The sequence below is a fragment of the Triturus cristatus genome, chromosome 4_1 (assembly GCF_964204655.1).
Source record: "Triturus cristatus chromosome 4_1, aTriCri1.1, whole genome shotgun sequence".
Classification (NCBI taxonomy): domain Eukaryota; kingdom Metazoa; phylum Chordata; class Amphibia; order Caudata; family Salamandridae; genus Triturus; species Triturus cristatus.
The window spans coordinates 992,926,369-992,944,029 of record NC_140585.1 but is presented as its reverse complement, the minus strand read 5'-3'; the positions used below and the strand labels follow the sequence as shown (position 1 = coordinate 992,944,029).

General features: G+C 49.1%; 1 protein-coding gene across 4 annotated transcripts in view; it reads right to left on the bottom strand.

Moving 5' to 3' along the window:
- Positions 1-17,661, bottom strand: part of CEP290 (centrosomal protein 290) — a 1,516,454-nt gene that overhangs the window by 1,249,019 nt on the left and 249,774 nt on the right. For all 4 annotated transcript variants that reach the window (XM_085653911.1, XM_085653913.1, XM_085653912.1 and 1 more), the window contains exon 13: positions 3,942-4,114. In XM_085653911.1, the coding sequence (XP_085510037.1) occupies positions 3,942-4,114 (173 nt within the window). The remainder of the gene's footprint in view (positions 1-3,941; positions 4,115-17,661) is intronic.

Genomic DNA, 17,661 nt, shown 5'->3' with positions numbered 1-17,661 from the left:
TGTCGCAGTGCGCTTTCCTGACGCGTCCAGTAGCTTTGATTCTTTGTCAGGTGGTGGTGCTTCGCCTGACGCCTGGGAATTTGACCTTTTCCGTGCAGTGGATACCACTAGGGAATCCAGTGGCGCTGGCCCTTTGATGTAGGCAGGATCTGTGGGGGCAGCTTTATACTTTTTCTCTATGCGTGGGTTTAGGACCCTAGCCCTGACTGGGTCTTTAAAAACCTCTGGCGCATGTTTTATTACCCCTTTGAGCATAGGTAGTATAGAAGTAGACCTATGTGCGGTATCAAAGGTATCAAAGGTGTCGAGGAGGAAATCTTCCTCTATCGGGTCAGTGTGTAGTTCTACCCCGTTATAATGTGCCGCCCTCTGAAGTAGGTGGTGAAAACCTAATGAGTCTTCTGGTGGAGATGGCCTGGATGGATAAAGGTCATCTTGTGGGACATCTGGAATGTCTGGATTATTATAATCGTCCCATGGGTCTGGGGATCCTGTAGGGGTGGGATCTTGTGGCACATCTGCTGGATCGTAGTATGGGTCCTCCTGATCATCATGGTCTGGAGACGGGGTCGGAGAGCGATGAGGCAGGGGTGGAGAAGGCGGAGGGGGCGGAGGCGGAGAGGGTGGAGGAGGTGGGGAAGGCACTCTGAAAGGGGAGGTAGCACAGTCTTTCCTCTTTGGAGGTGAGGCGGAGATGGTTTGTCCAAATGTCTCTTTTTAGAAGAAAGTGCCAAATGTCCAGTTTTTGGATCCTTGGTAAGTGTCTTTTGCAAAGGATCCGGTGTAAACAGTTCTTGAGACAATGGTTGTTCGGTCCCGCCGAAGGTTTCGGGGCCGATGGCTTTTTAGGCTTGTCCGTGCCGTGCTTTTTTGGAACCTCCGATTTTTTGGTCGGCGCCGAGGCCGGCTTCGGCACGGGAGTGTCGGTGCCGAGGGCCTTATGATGTTTGGTCGGTACCGAGAGGCTGGGTTTCGACACCGAGGGCTTTGGTGCGGAGCTCGGTGTCGAGGTAGAAACCGGTTTCTTTTTCGGTGCCGAAGTGTGTTTATCGGCAACGCTGGCTCGAGACCGAGCCGCAGGAAGGCTTATTAGGCTTCTTCACCGGGCCCGAAGGTGGGGTGTTGGAAGCATTGTCTTTGGTCTTGCCTAGGCCCGGAGGCGAAGGCGTGACCAAAGCCTTTTTGGGTGTCGGCCCGGGTGTGGGAGGGGGTATTTTACACACGACCCTCTGTGCCGGGGTGATGTCCTCCACATCCGAGTCGTCGGCTTCGGAAGCACTGACGAGGTCCTCTTCGGTGTGCTGCTGTCCCGGAGCATCGACGTCGTCCCCGAAGATGTCGACTGGAACGGAGGTCGAGGAGTGCACCATGTTTCGTCTGGCCCTTCGATCTCGATTAGTCTTTTTGGATCTGAAAGACTTGCAGGCGGGACAGTCTCGACCCTCGTGTTCAGGGGAGAGGCAGAGGTTGCACACCTCATGAAGATCGGTGTGGGGGAATTTGGACCCACATCGAGGGCACTTCTTGAATGGAGTTCTTTCCATCAGCCGGGACCGGAGCTTGGATAGGCCCGAAGGCCGCCGTGGACGACTGGAATCGAAAATGTGTCGAAGAGAAGGTGATTGAGGAGATCAGAATCTGAACAATACCGCGAAGAGCGAGGATTCCGCTTCGATCGTCGAACTGGAAATGTTCGGAACCGGAGTGCGAAATATTACATCCGAGCCCGATGGCGGAAAAAAACAATCTGAGGATGGAGCCGAAGCCCATGCGCAATACGAACCAAGGGAGGAGTCACCGACCTCGTGACTTCCAAAGACTTTCCAAGAGGAAAAACAAACTGCAAACATCCGGGCCCAACACCAGATGGCGATCTATGCAAAAGTGTGTAATCTGCAGCTCATATGCCTCGAACATGATGTTCGGGTTGGGGGAGGAGATCGTGTCCCAGATCTCCATGGCGTGTTTACCGAGCGATCGTGCGGTGAGTAGAATGCACTGGAGCTGTGAAGTGGCAGTTTCGGGTGGTGTGGTTTACGCAGTCGTGGTTATGGTGTCTCCAGCGATGTTGGTTGCTTCAGTGTTGCAGGTGGAGCGGCAGTGCTGGCAGGAGAACGGTCCTCTAGTGGTACATGGAGATTTGTCGGTATACAGTGCTCGGAGGTCTGCGGCGGTGTAGCTGAGTGGGGTGGAAGAACCAGGGTTCCTGGCGCTGGGCGCAGTCCAGGCACGGAAGTGCACAGACGGCCTTGCCTTTTGCACGGCAGCACTGCAGCCTCCATTAAGTAGGACCTTAGAGGAGGCGCTGGGTGGCTGGGAGTGGTGAACGAACGGGAAAGGAGCATGCAGCGCAGTGAGATGGCTTCCAAAACGCAGTAAAGAAAAGGTGCAGCTCAACAGAAACTGCAACACAAACCAGGGGAACTGACTAATACGGGAATACAGATACAATACAGATGAAACACAGTAATAAACTGGCGTATTTGTTTAGACAAAGTACAGATACGTGGTGGAATGGTACAGGAAAGGAAAAGTTAGTCAGCCCAGAATGAATGAATCAGGATTAAGTTGCTAGCTCACTAGAGACAGAGGTAACGTACAGGCGGCACTAGCCCATGCAAAATGCTGCCAGCAGAGCGCAGCAGAGTTTGGAGACCTGCAGCACTGGGGGAGTGGATTGGAGATAGAGGCATTGACAATGGTGAATAAGGATGATAGAGTTTCTCTGGGGAGTGATTTGATGATGAATAGGGTCAAGACATTTTCAAAGGTGCTTGGTCTGACAGAGTTGCAAATGTCTGCGAGGTCTTGAAGAGGCAGGGATCTAACTATTGTAGGAGGCAGCACAGAAGGGTAGGTCTCAGAGCAGAAGCAGGTTTAGTGCAGTTGGACTGTATACACTGTGTTGCTGAAGAAGTTCATGGCTAGCACTTGTGTGGTCCATGGGATTGTAAGATCATGAGGGGTTTGATGCAGTGGTTGACTTTATTGGACAGTGTTCTGCTTCTATTATGAGATTCACTGATTGAGATGGTATAGTACTAAGCTGATGTAAGGTGGCCAGGAACTATATTTTTTCTACCATTTTCTTTCCTATAGACATATTGAACGTTTGTTGTGTGTGAGGTCTTTGGAGGACCAGAATACTGAAAGGTTTGGCTGCCACTTGCATGTTTTAGTTGTAATGTAGTTTACCATAAATACGTTAAAGTCATTTAGGAGGGTACTGCCTATGGAGGTGACAGGACAAAAGCCAAGATTGAGCTCTAGGTTGTCCCTGAAGGATCTGAAGGTTTGTTTTTCTCTTTTAGGTTGACCCCTGTGTGCTTCTTGGATGCTGAGAAGGATGATGGGGATGGAGAGGCGATTGCTACAGTGCAAAGTCATGAGTGGACATAATGAGAGTCATACTCATATTTAAATGTCCTGCCTATCACTTTAGGGGTCATCTGAGGTAAGTACATGACCCAGGGTGCCTTAATTGTATTTAAATTTCACAAACCCAATGAAATGATATATACATGACAAGGTTATTTGAAGCAGTCAGTAGGCAAAATATGGTGAGATATATAAAAGCTTTAATAAATATGATGTGGCACCTGCCTTTCTACTTAAAGATACAGTGTGTTTAGGACTCACTGGTTTTGCATCTTACATATTAAAAAATGGCAACTGAGGGAGTAAGTTCTGTTCAGAATCACAGGGAGAGGGGTAATTTCACAATTTATATTTTAGTATGGCCTTTCTGACATCAGTGGAATATTTTCTGCAATGATACTCGATATGCCTGACGTCATTCAAAAAAAGTAAAAGAAAATGTAACTTTTTTGTAGAAGTCCTTCATTGCACTGGAATGAGACATAATATGGACTTTTAATATAAATCCTCCTTCTGGTAACTGAGAAACTAATGACTTGGATTCAATAACATAACATTTGTACCATTTCATATTCCCTTAGTCGCTTCAGGGCTTCAATCAACTCCTTGTCTTTTTCCCTGGCATCTCCTTCAGCCAGCTCTGCTACTCGTTCTGCCTCTTTGGATCTCTGCTCTACAAGCTGCAGCATTGCCTGGAGCTCTACAAGGCGATTCTGCTGTGAGATTGAAGACACTCCTGGGAAATATACAAAAGCATATGTTTTAGCATTATTAAAATAAGTTCATTTTCTTAAAACTAACATTTTTACAATGCTCACCAACAGTAAGTTAAGCGCAATGCATAGAAGTAGGAGAGTTAAACCCCTTTGATAATTGTCTCTGAAGGGTAGGTTTTAAGTATGAGAAATTGCTAATGAAGAGAAAAGATATACAACTTTTTCCCCTTCAAGGGATCGTCCACAAAGATTGTGTAAGGTAAATGTTTGGTGAATCCATTCACTTAATCTGTAATTAAGGTTGCTTGTAGCTGATCACAAACATCTATTATGCTGTAAGGTTAACGTTTACAAGACAGACGATCAGTGCTGGCCACTGAAGTCTGATTAATAACATAAATGGGGCCAGACTTATGACCGTTTTTAGCAGTCGCAAATGGGAAATCAGCTTCTTTGCGACTGCTAAAAAAGGGATGTAATGTGTACCAAACCTATTTTGCGAGGCAATATTAGGAAGGGGCATGCCAAGGACGTTTCTTCCTAACGAACAAGTTACTTACCTTCAGTAACGATATATCTGTAAGAAACATTAGTTAGTTAGATTCTTTACCTTAGAATAACCACAGGCGTCAGGCTGGATCCGGAAAGATTTTTTCTGTCAGCAATACCCTTGCGCGTCGCCGTCTGCGGCTCCGTGTGTGTCGTCGGCATAGTGATCGCCGGGATGACGTCGGAGTACTTAGATGACGTCGGAGTACTTAGACGCCGCCCTCGCGTGATGACGTCAGTTCTGTACATAGCTTTCCGCGCCAGGATCGCAGAGCCATACAAGAAACCGACACTGGTGCCATGAAACTAGGGTCCTGAAAGGGATTACCTTAACCCTAGATATCGTTCTGCAGAACGGGGAGATTGGGTGGGGCAGTAAGGAATCTAACTAACTAATGTTTCTTACAGATATATCGTTACCGAAGGTAAGTAACTTGTTCATCTGAAAGAAACACGTTAGTTAGATTCCTTACCTTAGAATAGATACCCCAGCAATACCAACCCCGGTGGTAGGTCTGCGAACCAAGATCACACCAGGAAGTTCTGGAGAACGGAATGGCCAAAGAAGCAGTCTCCCTGGACTTGGCTGTCCAGGCAGTAATGTTTGGCAAACGTGTGCAGCGAGGCCCACGTTGCTGCCTGACAAATGTCCTGAAGAGGGACTCCTCGTCCCAAGGCAGTACTTGCCGCTGTAGCCCGAGTGGAATGGGCACTCAGCCCCACAGAGGGATCCTTCTTAGCCACGGAATAACAGGCCTTAATGCACAAAACGACCCACGAGAGATGGTCCGCTTGTGCACTGCCCGCCCCTTCTTAGCGCCCATGTAGCCAACAAAGAGTTGGTCGTCCACCCGGAACTGTTTGGTGCGGTCCAGATAGAAGGAGAGCGCACTTTTTGGGTCCAGGCGGTGGAGCCTCTCATCCTCTTTCGAGGGATGCGGAGGCGGAAAGAAGGTGGGCAAGGTAACTGACTGGCCGATCTGAAAGGCAGTAACCACCTTAGGAAGAAAAGAAGGACGAGTCCTTAGAACAACCTTGTCCGGATGGACAGAGAGGAAAGGAGGTTTAGAAGAAAGAGCCTGAAGCTCACTCACTCTTCTGCGAGAGGTGATGGCAACCAGGAAAGCAGTCTTGAGAGTCAGAAGACGAAGAGGACAGTTATGAAGTAGCTCAAAAGGAGCGCACATCAGATAGGTTAACACCAGACTCAAGTCCCACTGAGCATTACAAAGGGGACAGGAGGAAACATGTGAGTAATGCCTTTTAAGTATCTATTAACAACAGGGGACTTGAAAAGAGAAGTCTGATCAGGAAGCCGTAAGAAGGCAGAAACAGCTGAAAGATAATCTTTGATGGTGCCCAGAGCACAGCCCTCCTAGGCCAGGGAAGGAAATAAGCGGAGAACCTCAGAAAGAGGGGCGGAAAGGGGATCCACAGCCTTTGCTGTGCACCATGCCACAAATTTGTTCCACCTGCAGGCGTATACCGTTTTAGTGGAGGGACGCCTGGCTGCCAGAATGACATCACAGACATCAGGAGGCAAGTCAAAAGGCATCAACTGCCGCTGCTCAATCTCCACGCATGGAGGTGGAGGCTGGACAAGTTCAGGTGGAGGACCGTCCCCTGCTGCTGCGACAGAAGGTGCTCCTGAAGAGGCAGTTGAATCGGGGGATCAATTGACAGACTGAGTAGCTCGGGATACCAGTATCTTCGTGCCCAACTCGGAGCCACAAGGATGACTTGGGCCCGGTCACGCCTGATCTTCTTCAGCACTCTGGGCAGAAGTGGTATAGGCGGAAAGGCGTATAACAGACTGCAACTCCACTCGCGTCAAAAAGCGTCTCTGAGCGAGTGCCGCCTTTGAAACTCCAACGCGCAGAACTGATGACATTGCGCGTTCTCTTTGGTGGCAAGTAGATCTAACCAAGGCTCTCCCCAATGCCGAAAGAGGTCTTGTGCCATTTCTGAGTTCAGACGCCATTCGTGATCCATCATGCACCAGCGGCTGAGTTCGTCCGCCCTGGCGTTCAGAGAGCCTGCCAGGTGTTGAACCACCAGGGTGATGCCCTGATGTTCCAGCCAAGTCCAGATGCGCAGAGCCTCCTGACAAAGGGTCCACGACCCCAGCCCGCCCTGTTTGTTGCAATATCACATGGCGGTGGTGTTGTCCGTGAACACCTGCACTACACTTTCCCGGACAGAGGGAAGGAATGCCTTCAGTGCAACCGGATCGGCCGCAGCTCCAGTAGGTTGATATGGAGCCGGGACTCCGCCGGAGACCAGAGGCCTCTGATCTCCGCCTCTCCCATGTGGCCTCCCCATCCCTGGAGGGACGCATCAGTCACCACTACGTGCTCCGGTTGGGGTAGGGAGAGGGATCTGCCGCAGACCCAAACGCGGTCCGTGAGCCACCACCGCAACTGTCTTGCAGTGCCCTCCGAGATCAGGACGTGGTCGGACAGGTTGCCCCGATGTTGAGCCCACTGGAACTTCAGATCCCACTGCAGAGCCCGCATCCGCTACCTCGCGTGATGTACCAGCAGGATGCAGGAGGCCATCAGACCCAGCAGCCGTAGAGTCAACCTGACCGAAACTCGGGATAAAGGCTGAAAGATCGGAATCAGAGCCTGAATATCCCGAACCCGCTGTTCGGTAGGATAGACCCGAAACTGCGCCGAGTCCAGAACCGCTCCGATGAAGAGGAGCTTCTGAGAGGGACTCAGATGTGACTTCGGCACGTTGATGGAGAACCCCAGCAAATGCAGGAGGTCAGCCGTAGTCTGGAGGTGGGAGACGACTGTTCGGGGCGAGCCCCCTTCAACAACCAGTCATCGAGATAGGGGAAGACTGTAACCCCTAATCTGCACAGATGAGCTGCGACCACCGCCATCACGTTCGTGAACACCCGAGGGGCACTGGTGAGGCCGAAGGGGAGCACGGTAAACAAAGTGCTCGTGGCCTACCGTGAACCGCAGGTAACGCCGGTGGGCCGGCAGGACGGGGATATGGAAATAAGCATTCTGCAAGTTCAACGCCACCATCCAGTCTCCAGGGTCTAGGGCAGCTAGAACCTGAGCTAAAGTCAGCATCTTGAACTTCTCCTTCCGGGGGAAGGCGTTGACGCTTCTGAGGTCCAAGATAGGGCATAGGCCCCCTTTGTACTTCTTGGGAACCACAAAATAGTAGGAGTAACCACCCCGTCCTACTTCCGGGCCAGGAACGCGCTCGATGGCCCCCTTGGCCAAGAGGGCCATAATTTCCTCCTGCAGAAGTTGCAAGTGATCCCCCGACATGCGGTGGTACTGCGGTGGCATGGCTGGAGGGGTCGCCTCGAAGGGGAGGGAGTAGCCCCTTCGGACGATTTGAAGCACCCACCTGTCCGATGTGATGGTACGCCAGTGGAGCAGGTGATGGCGAACTCTGCCTCCCACTGGCGTGGAATGGGCCTGACAGCTCGAACTAGGAAGGCTTTGAGGCAGATGTTGCGGGGGCAGATGTGGATTGACCGGCTCTTTGTCCCCCTGCTCCGCCACGGTGGAATCCACGTCCGCAACCACGTTGAGGCTGGGTCTGTGACCTGTGGCTGAACGGACGTGTGGGTCGCCCCTCCCTTGGCCACGAAATGGGCGAAAAGCAGAAGTTTGCGGGCGCGGGCCGAGAGGTCCAAGGACTTGGCCGTAGCCCTGGAGTCCTTAAAGCGCTCCAGCGCACTATCCGCCTTGTCGCCGAAAAGATGACGGCCATCGAAGGGCATGTCCATGAGAGTGCTCTGGACATCCCCTGAAAAGTTCGTGGACCTCAGCCAGGCGTGACGACGTATCGCCACAGTCGTCGTAATCACCCTACCCAGCGAGTCCGTGGTGTCAAGTCCACATCGAATGGAGCATTGAGCTGCATCCCGCCTCTCAGCAAGAGCCAGGGCGAGCCGTGTCCTGGCCTCCTCCAGACACTGGGGCAGCACGTCCGCCACCGTATCCCACAAGGAGTGGGTGTAATGGTCCAAAAGGCACGCGGTATTAATGGACGCAACCCTAAACTGAGGGAGGAGAACAGCTTCTTTCCGAACTGCTCCAACCTTTTGGATTCCCGATCCGGAGGAGCGGACGGGAAGGCGGTCTGGGATGTAGAGGCCTGGGTAACCAGACTCTCAGGGGGTAGGATGTATCGACAGAAAGCTGGGGTCGCCCGGAGCAGGGCGGTGGCGCCGGGCCACGTTCCGATCCACAGGAGTGACTGTGGAGGGCTTGGACCAAGTGCCCATCAGAACGTCGGTGAGGGCCTCATTGAACTGCAGTAGAGGTCCTGAAGAGCTTACTGGCAGTTGAAGCACCTCAGTGAGGAGGTTAGTCCTCACGGCCGCTGCAGGGAGCGCCAGGTGTAGGGCCTCGGCAGCCCTGCGCAGCACCACAGAATAAGTTGCGCCCTGCGCAGCACCACAGAATAAGTTGCACCCTCCTCCGTAGCCACGGAAGGAGGAGAGATGAAGCTAGCGTCAGGCGAACTATCGAGACCACTGGCATCCCCTAGCTCGCCTGCCCAGTTCTGACTTAACTGGCTCTGCTGTGCCAGAGGGTCCTCAGACCCCTCCCAGTCCTCCCCTTCATCCGTCTCCTGGTAAACAGGCAGAAAGGACAGAGCCGGGTTGTAGATGAAATGCTCATCCATTGGCGCCTGACCCAGCGTCGTCCGGAGATGGTGCCGGTGGCGGCACCAAAGGGGTCGGCGCCGGCAGAGGGGTCGTAAGGTCACCCGGTGTCAACCGGGATCCAGGCCTGGATCCCACGGGGACCTGCGGCGTCGGGACCAAAGTCGCCGCCGCCGGAGCTGCTGGCTCGCAAGGTCCCCCAGTCGGACCTGCACGGTCCGGAGGCTCGACGGCGGAGCGAGACTCATGGCCACGAGGAAGTCCCGGATCTCGCTCGGAGTCGCGTGAGGCCCAGGGACCGGAGGGTATGGGGACAAATGCGACTCCAGCGGAGCAGCGCGGGTGGTGCCACCCGAACCCTCGGCCGAGTCACGCGACCGGCGAGGTGAGTCAGAAGAGCGATGTCGCTTCTTCGACTTCTTCTTACTGTGCCTCGACTTACCTGAATGCGAGGACTTTGAACCCGACGAGCGGTGATGACTTCGGCTCCGCGACCGGTCCCTCGACCTCCTCCTCGACCGGGACCTCGAGCGGCGCGGAGCCGACTGCCGGATCTCGAGGAGCTTGCGGGGCACGACTGGTCATCATGGTCAGCCCCAAGGCAGTAGAGACACTGATGGTGGGGGTCGGTAACCGACATCAGTCAGTGACAGGCGTCGCACGGCTTGAACCTACCGGCACCAGGAGTCTTAGTTCACTTGAAAAATGGAGACAAAAAATGTCCAAAATGTTACTCAAAAAGTGACTAAGGGTATGCTCCTCCCGGATCTGAGCTTACTGGCGCGGAAAAAAGAAGAACTGACGGCAGTGCGCGAGGGTGGCGTCTAAGTACTCCGACGACGTCATCCCGGCGATCAAAATGCAGACGACGCCTAACGACGCGCAAGGGTATTGCTGATGAAAAAATCTTTCCGGATCCAGCCTGACGCCTGGGGATATTCTAAGGTAAGGAATCTAACTAACGTGTTTCTTTCAGATAGCCAGTCACAGGGGGATTTCAAATTGGTGGTAAGCCAGTCGCAAACTGACGTGGGCCCTAGTGGACCCCTTCCCCTTTGTGATTGGCAGCAATTTTCTTTTTTTTTTTTAAGAGCAGGTAGGTGTCCCACGGATCACTGCCTGCGGCTAACAAATGAACCTGAAACATTCCATTTTTAATTTTTAAATGCAGTCCATTTTCCTTTAGGGAAAACGGGCTGCATTTCAAGAACAAAAACTGCTTTATTGAAAAAGCAGACACAGATATGGTGGTCTGCTGACCCCAGTAGGCCACCATCCTTGTGAGTGCAGACAATTCCCAATGGGTTGCAAAATACGACCTGCCTCATAAATATTGAGGCAGGTCCTTTGTGACCCATTTGAGAATCGCAAACAGTGTCTCAGACACTGTTGTACATTAGTGTGTGCGACTGCAATCTGTGATTAGCAAAAAATGTAGATTGCGAATCTCAAATACTGAGGGTTGTACATCAGGTTCCTCGTCCCTATGGGGTAAGTGTAGCCCTTGACTTCCATGACAATCGCTTCTTCAGGAACCCTTCTTACAAGTAAGGTTCTATGCATTTAATGTATTTATTTTCATTTTAACAGATTATTATTTCAAAATATCAAATACCAAGCTAAGGTGCTCCTATTCACGGTGCAGTGAAAAGTGATACAGTAAATAGTGTGCTGTTGCTATGTACAATACTATATACATGTGACTGACAGGGATAGTATGATGTTATTTCCGACATTCGTGTTACGAGTGTCACAATCCACAATCAAATTAAAATAACAGTCCACAGTTTAAAATTGTAGACGTTTCGACCCACAACGCCAAATGAATCAGAAAAGAGTCATCACGACAGAGGATAGGATAGGGCTACTGAAATGGGTGGCACAATCAGTACTGCAGGCCCGCTAGCAGCATTTATATTGCAGGCCATGGGCAAAATATAGTGCACTTTACTTGGGACTTATAATTGAACTAAACATGACAATTGTGGATAAGCCAGTGTTACCATCTTTAGAGTATAGAGCACATGCACTTTAACACTGGTTAGCAGTGGCAAAGGGTGCAGAATCCTAAAGCCAACAAAAAGTCACCAATGTAGGAGGCTGGCTTACTCTATGATGTATACTCTAAAGAGTGATGTACCTTGCACTAATATAGGCAACGCTTATGGTGATTTTAGTGGTCTTTGAAAATCATAGAAAGCTCTCAAAGTAGTCTGGTGGCGCTGCAAGGTTCCCCCACCCCAGCCCAATACACTAAATCCTGTCTGGGAGGTGGTCACACCTCCCTGTGGCAGGAAACCTATTGTTCTACCTTCCCCTGTTTGAGCCCAGCTCAGCCGCAGGTGGGCACAATTGTGTCTGTGGTCGGCAGCAGCACTAGTTTGCTGGCAGACCCTGAAAGGCTGTTACCGGGAGCACAAGGGGGTCCCTGAAAGAGCCCTCCCAGTACATGATATCATACATCTAGGATCGGACTCCATGTTGGGGTATGATTCCAACATGTTTGATAACAAACATGCCCAGGTTCAGTGCAGCCGTTATAGAGTTAGATATCTCGTAATGACTGATGTCCACTATATATATTAAAATGGCTGGCCACACACCAAAGACTAGAGAATTGACTCCGAGGTTTTTAGGAGTGTCCTGCTCATGCAGGGGCACTCTCACACTTGTAACCAAGCACCCTGCCCTCAGGACTGAAGAGCCTACCATAGGGGTGACTTGTAGCTTTTTGGTGCAGTGACCTCAGATATAACTCACACAGGCTGCAAATGGCAGGCATGTAGTCAGAGTTTAAGTGAACTCCCATGAGGGCACAATACATGCTGCAGCCCATGGGAGACCACTGGGTGCTTAAGTGCCGTATAGTAGGGACTTAGGGTACACCAGTGGCTATTTGTGGACATACCAAACTACTTACCAGAGCCAAATAAAGGGAGACAGCACAGTTGCTCGGCTCCTAATTAGCAGGATCCCAGCTCCTGATTAGCAGGATCCCAGCAGACTACAGTCAAAACACACAGGACACCAGGCAAAAAGTGGGAGTAACCATGTAAGCGGATCCTACTTTCCTACAAGCAACACAGGAGGTCAAAAGGCAAAAGGTCAGGGGAAACCACGTCAAGGATGCCAGGTCTATCGTACGTTCTTGGGGGAGGGGCATGTACACCACATTAGCCCATGCGGGTTTACTTCAGGGTCTAGGGGAGTGGCAATCTTCATAAGGAAAACTGCGCCATTCCACATCTCCAATATATGGACTGACCCTACTGGTTCATATGCTGCGATACAGGGACTCTGGAGCCACAGGGACGTCACATTGGTTAGCCTCTGTGCCGCCCACCCCCCATGATTGCAATGGCAGACACTGGAGAAGGTGACGGAAATCCGGCTGTCCACGGACCTTCCATTGCATATAATGGGGGGAGACTTTAATGATGAGCTAGACCCTGGCATGGACAGTTCGAGGGGGTCCGCCAGAGGGGTTTGGACCACGATGTTGGCCGAATTTGCTCATACCCTGGACCTGCAGGATATTTGGGGTAGACATCACCCATTAGACCGGGCATATTCCTATTTTTCGGGCACCCATCTGGTGTTTTCTAGACTGGATTATCTTTTTGCTCCGGCAGGTGAATTATCTACGGTGACAGATATAGATTATTTAGTGAGAGGACTCTCGAATCACTCACCTTTGTGGTTAACGGTGGCCCGAAGAGCCTGCAGTGAACACGAGGGTGGAGACTGAACGCCTGGGAGCTCTGAGACCAGCAAATAGCAAAAGAATTGAGGGTCGAATCGGAGCTGCATTTTTCAGAAAATAAAGGATCAGTATCTTCAGCGGCGGTTTTGTGGGAAGCACTCAAACCGGTGCTAAGGAATAGGGCACAAAACACGATCGCACATAAAAACAAGAAAGAAAGGTAAGATATAGAGAAGTTGGCAAATACACTTCGGCAATTGGAACTTGAGATGGGGGAAGAACCCACCCAATCCATAAGTCACCAGATAGGCGTAACGCGGGCAGAATACCAAGCACTGGCACATCAGAAAGATAAGTTGATGTAGCTGGCTTCAATCAAGACATCGCCTTTACAAAACAGGAGATAGGGCAGGGAGGCTGTTAGCATGGTTGGGGAAAAAGGAGACTGATGCCAGATGGAGTCACACCATCCAGTGGGAGGGGCACAACCTCACCTCCGCAGGGGACATAGCTAACGTCTTTAGAAAGCCAGGCAGCAGATGGCAGAGGCTCAGATCCAAGAATACCTTGAGGGGGTAGTCCTACCAGCCATGTCCCCTGAACAATGGGAGGATTTAGAAGGGGAGCTAACGTTAGAAGAGGTCACAGGGGCCATTTATAAACAAAGGTCAGGGCAGACCCTAGGACTCAATGGGCTGCCTGCAGAGTTTTTTAAGGCGAATTCTGCACTCCTGGGCCCACACCTTCTTGAGATGTTCCTGGCAGCCCAAGACAAAGGTACCCTGCCCCCTGATTTGTGAAAGACGATGGTAGTCGTAATTCATAAACCTGGGAGACCGGCTACAGACTGTGGTGCTTACTCTCCTAAATGTGGAGGTGAAGTTTTGGCATCCACTCCGGCAACTAGGTTGGCCGCAGTGATTACCTCCCTCATACACGAAGATCAATCAGGATTCATCCCAGGTAGGGTGACGAGGTTTAACTTACAGAGATTAGCACATTGAATATATGAGGTCCAAGACAGGCCAGAGGCACACTTGCTGCTGTCATTGGATGCAGAGAAAGCATTTGATGCGGTCCACTGGCCTTTCATGTGGCAGACACTGCAGGAAATGGGGTTCGGCCCTAACTTCATTTCATGGGTCAAGTTACTTTATAGGGCACCGATGGCTAGGGTGTGGGTTAATGGGACGATGTCTGAGTTTGAAATAGAAAGGGGGATTAGACAAGAATGCCCATTATCACTGATGCTTTTTGCATTGACTGTGGAACCCCTGGCATGCCTCATAAGATCAAACCTGGCGATACAGGGATTCACAGCGCATAGGATTGAAGAACGTATATCACTATACGCAGATGATGTTCTTTTATACATCACTGACCCCTCATCTATGATAGCCACCCTTTTCCGCACACTAGAAAAATATGGAGAACATGCAGGCTTTAAGACCAACTGGAACAAATCAGTCCTATATCAGGTGGGCGGGCCCCATGAGACATATGACCTCACCAGGTAATTGCAAATGTCTTCTAAAGGCTTTAAGTATTTAGGGATGTATATATCCACAGATGCCATGCAATGTCAAACATGCAATATTCGTAGAGCAGAGGCAGACTTCTGTGCAGATGTAAAAAGATGGAGACGGTTACTTATTTTCTTTGAAAGCTAGCATTATTTGCATCCAAGAGACTTGGTGTGTCAGCAGTTTGTGCGGAGGGAGAGATTATTTTGTTCTTGAGGCAATGGCCTCGCCTTCTAAGAAAGGGCACGCAAAAGGGGGAATTGCGTGCCTCTTGTCGAATAGATTAAAATGGAATTTTACCCATTATGTCGACCCAAGTAACCTTTTCCAGGCGGTGACCCTTCGCCCTTCTATTAGTAGGGGAAACAACAATTCTTTGGTAATAATAAATGTATATATTCCCCCGGATGAATGTTTTAATCCTTTATTGAAGCAAGTTTTTTTATATATCAAACAGATTAAAGAGGTAGAACCGCCTCCCCATGTGTTGTTAGTAGGCGACTTTAATTGTAAAGTTTCTAACTCTAGTTTAGAGTTATTTAGCAACAAATGCAAAGAAGAAGCATGTTATATTCCGCAGATTCTCTTCCCCCATAATATTAAAACTAATAAGAGAGGGAAATTGTTGCTGGAAGAACTTTCTGCAGCTGAGGGGCTAATAGTGAACGGTAGACTCCCTTCTGATGTCCCTGCAAAATACACTCATAGAACCTCTCAAAGCCAGTCAATTCTTGACTATGTAATCACTGACTATGATATTTTTTCTTTAGTGAAAGATTTGGTGGTTTCACCGACATCTTTTAGTGACCATAATGTGATTACTATAAACTTTTCTCTATTTTTTCCAAATTCCGATTCATGGTCCCTGAATAGTGATATAGTTAATTTTCATAAGGACTCTGGAAGATGTTTTTGTAATTTTAAAGCTAAGAAGGGCCTGGAGTGTATTTTAGGCGAAACTGTTTTAGAATTGAATGACTGACTGGCAGGGTTTTGAATTGATTTATTTTGAGAATTTTATGAAGAAGGTTATTCGTGCTGCTAAAAGATCCACCTCTTCAGTAAAAAGGATCCATGTTCCTAGTTCAATTATCCCTTTAAATACGGAAATAAATAGATTAGTGCGGGAGCAATTCCTGTGCAGCTCCATTGAAATAAAAAACAAAATATATCTGTTAAAAAGAAGGAGAAGCAGAATTAGGAAGAAACTTAAAAAAGAAAAAGAGGACTTTCTTTGGATAAGTTTACGGGAGGCTGTCGCTCATGGCAAAGTCAGACAATTTTGGTCCCTTATTGGTGAGGGTTGTGGAGTCAGAGTTAGTCCTCTCCCTATTCCTATTGCTGAATCGTCATGGATCTCCTTCATTTCCAATCTATATGCTGGGAACGGCGCAGTGTTGGGAAGTGAGCTGCCATTTAGAGCCATTCGAGACGTTGAGTTTTCCATTGAAGCACCTTCAGAGAAAACCATTGAAATGGCTATTAAAGATATGCGTTCCTCTGGAGCAATGGGGCCTGACGAACTTCCCATCTCGATATTGAAGTTAGACCCTGTTTCATGGAGCAAGATACTTTTTCCTTTATTTAGAGCGTGTTTCCGTAGTAGAATGGTGCCTTCTTCTTGGAAAGGGAGCATTTTGGTTCCTTTATTCAAGAAAGGCGATAGGGATAAACCAATGAACTATCGCCAAATAGCCCTTCTTGATGCTATCGGAAAAGTTTTCTCCAAATGTCTCCTATCACTAATTACTGACTGGGTTGAGGTGAATCAGATATTACCCCTCGAACAAACTGGTTTCCGTAAGGGGCATGGTACTTTGGATAACCTTACAGCCCTGCAGGTTATTTTGGATAAATACGTAAGAGTTCGGGGAGGAGGAGTGTATGCGGCTTTTATTGATTTCTCCACAGCATTCGACAAAGTAGATCGTCTTTTGCTGTGGAGAAAGTTAGCAGTTTTGGGTATGCCCACACTTCTATTAGACCTAGTTCGATCCTTACATACAGACACTTGGTGTCGAGTGCTACACGGTGGAGAAAGGGGCTTATCACGGGCTATACCATCTATTAATGGATTAAAACAGGGCTGTCTTCTGGCACCATTACTGTTCTCCCTGTATATTGCTGAGCTTCCAGCTTCACTTGCATCTTGTGTTGGCATAGCCCCGGTAGTGGGGGGCTCTTCTATCTCTTGCCTTTTATATGCAGACGATATTCTTATCCTAGATTTAACTCCTAAAGGTTTAGCTAATCGTCTGCAGGCTTTACATCATTTTGCAGAGACCCACTTCATGAGGATAAATGCCACAAAAAGTAAAATTATGTGCATTACAGGGAGAAAAAAATCTAAATCTGAGAATTTTGGCTGGTCAGTCGGTGGTCAGAAATTGGAGGTGGTTAAAACATATACCTTTTTAGGAAAAATAATTTCTTCAAACCTGAGTGAGAAACCTCATATCGATAATAATTCTCGTAAAGCCCTGTCCCAAGATAAAAGTTTGAGTGCTCTTTATTCCGCCACAGGGAGAAGACACTTTGCATGTTTACTTGAGGTTTATAGGGCAAAAATTCCATCAACTCTCCTGTATGGAATAGAAGTGGTCGATTTGAAGCATTGGGGTTTTCTACAGACGGTCGAAGGAAAATTATTAAGGTCTATAACCTCTCTTAATTCTGCTTGTTCTGTAGCTTCCTGTAGACTTGAGTTCGGTCTTCGTAGCAGTTGGGTGCAGGGCCTATCTGCCTTAATACGATAGGTCGCCAGCCTCGCTAGAGGTGAAATGGGGACTCTGAGAGCCCTTCTCAAGGGGGAATTGTTAGGAAGTTTTAAAGAGTTCTCCCAAATTGTTAAAAACTTCAGAAAGGCTGTGGCTCTTCTGGAATTAGATGAGAGCACTATTTTTATTATTTCTCCCTCCCAGCTAAAATCTCTTCTGAAACAGGCTTCCTGGACTCTTTGTTTTATGTTGGACAAGAAGTCCATGGTAGCTAAGAAGGGAGGTGTTCTGACTAATACATATCTAAGGAAGTTTGTCCAACCTTATGTCATCTGGAATTTACCTCATGGTACTCGGAGATTTTGGTTCCTTTTGAGGCAGGACCTATTGCCACTTAATACTCTTTTGGCAAAATGGTATGGGTCCTCTC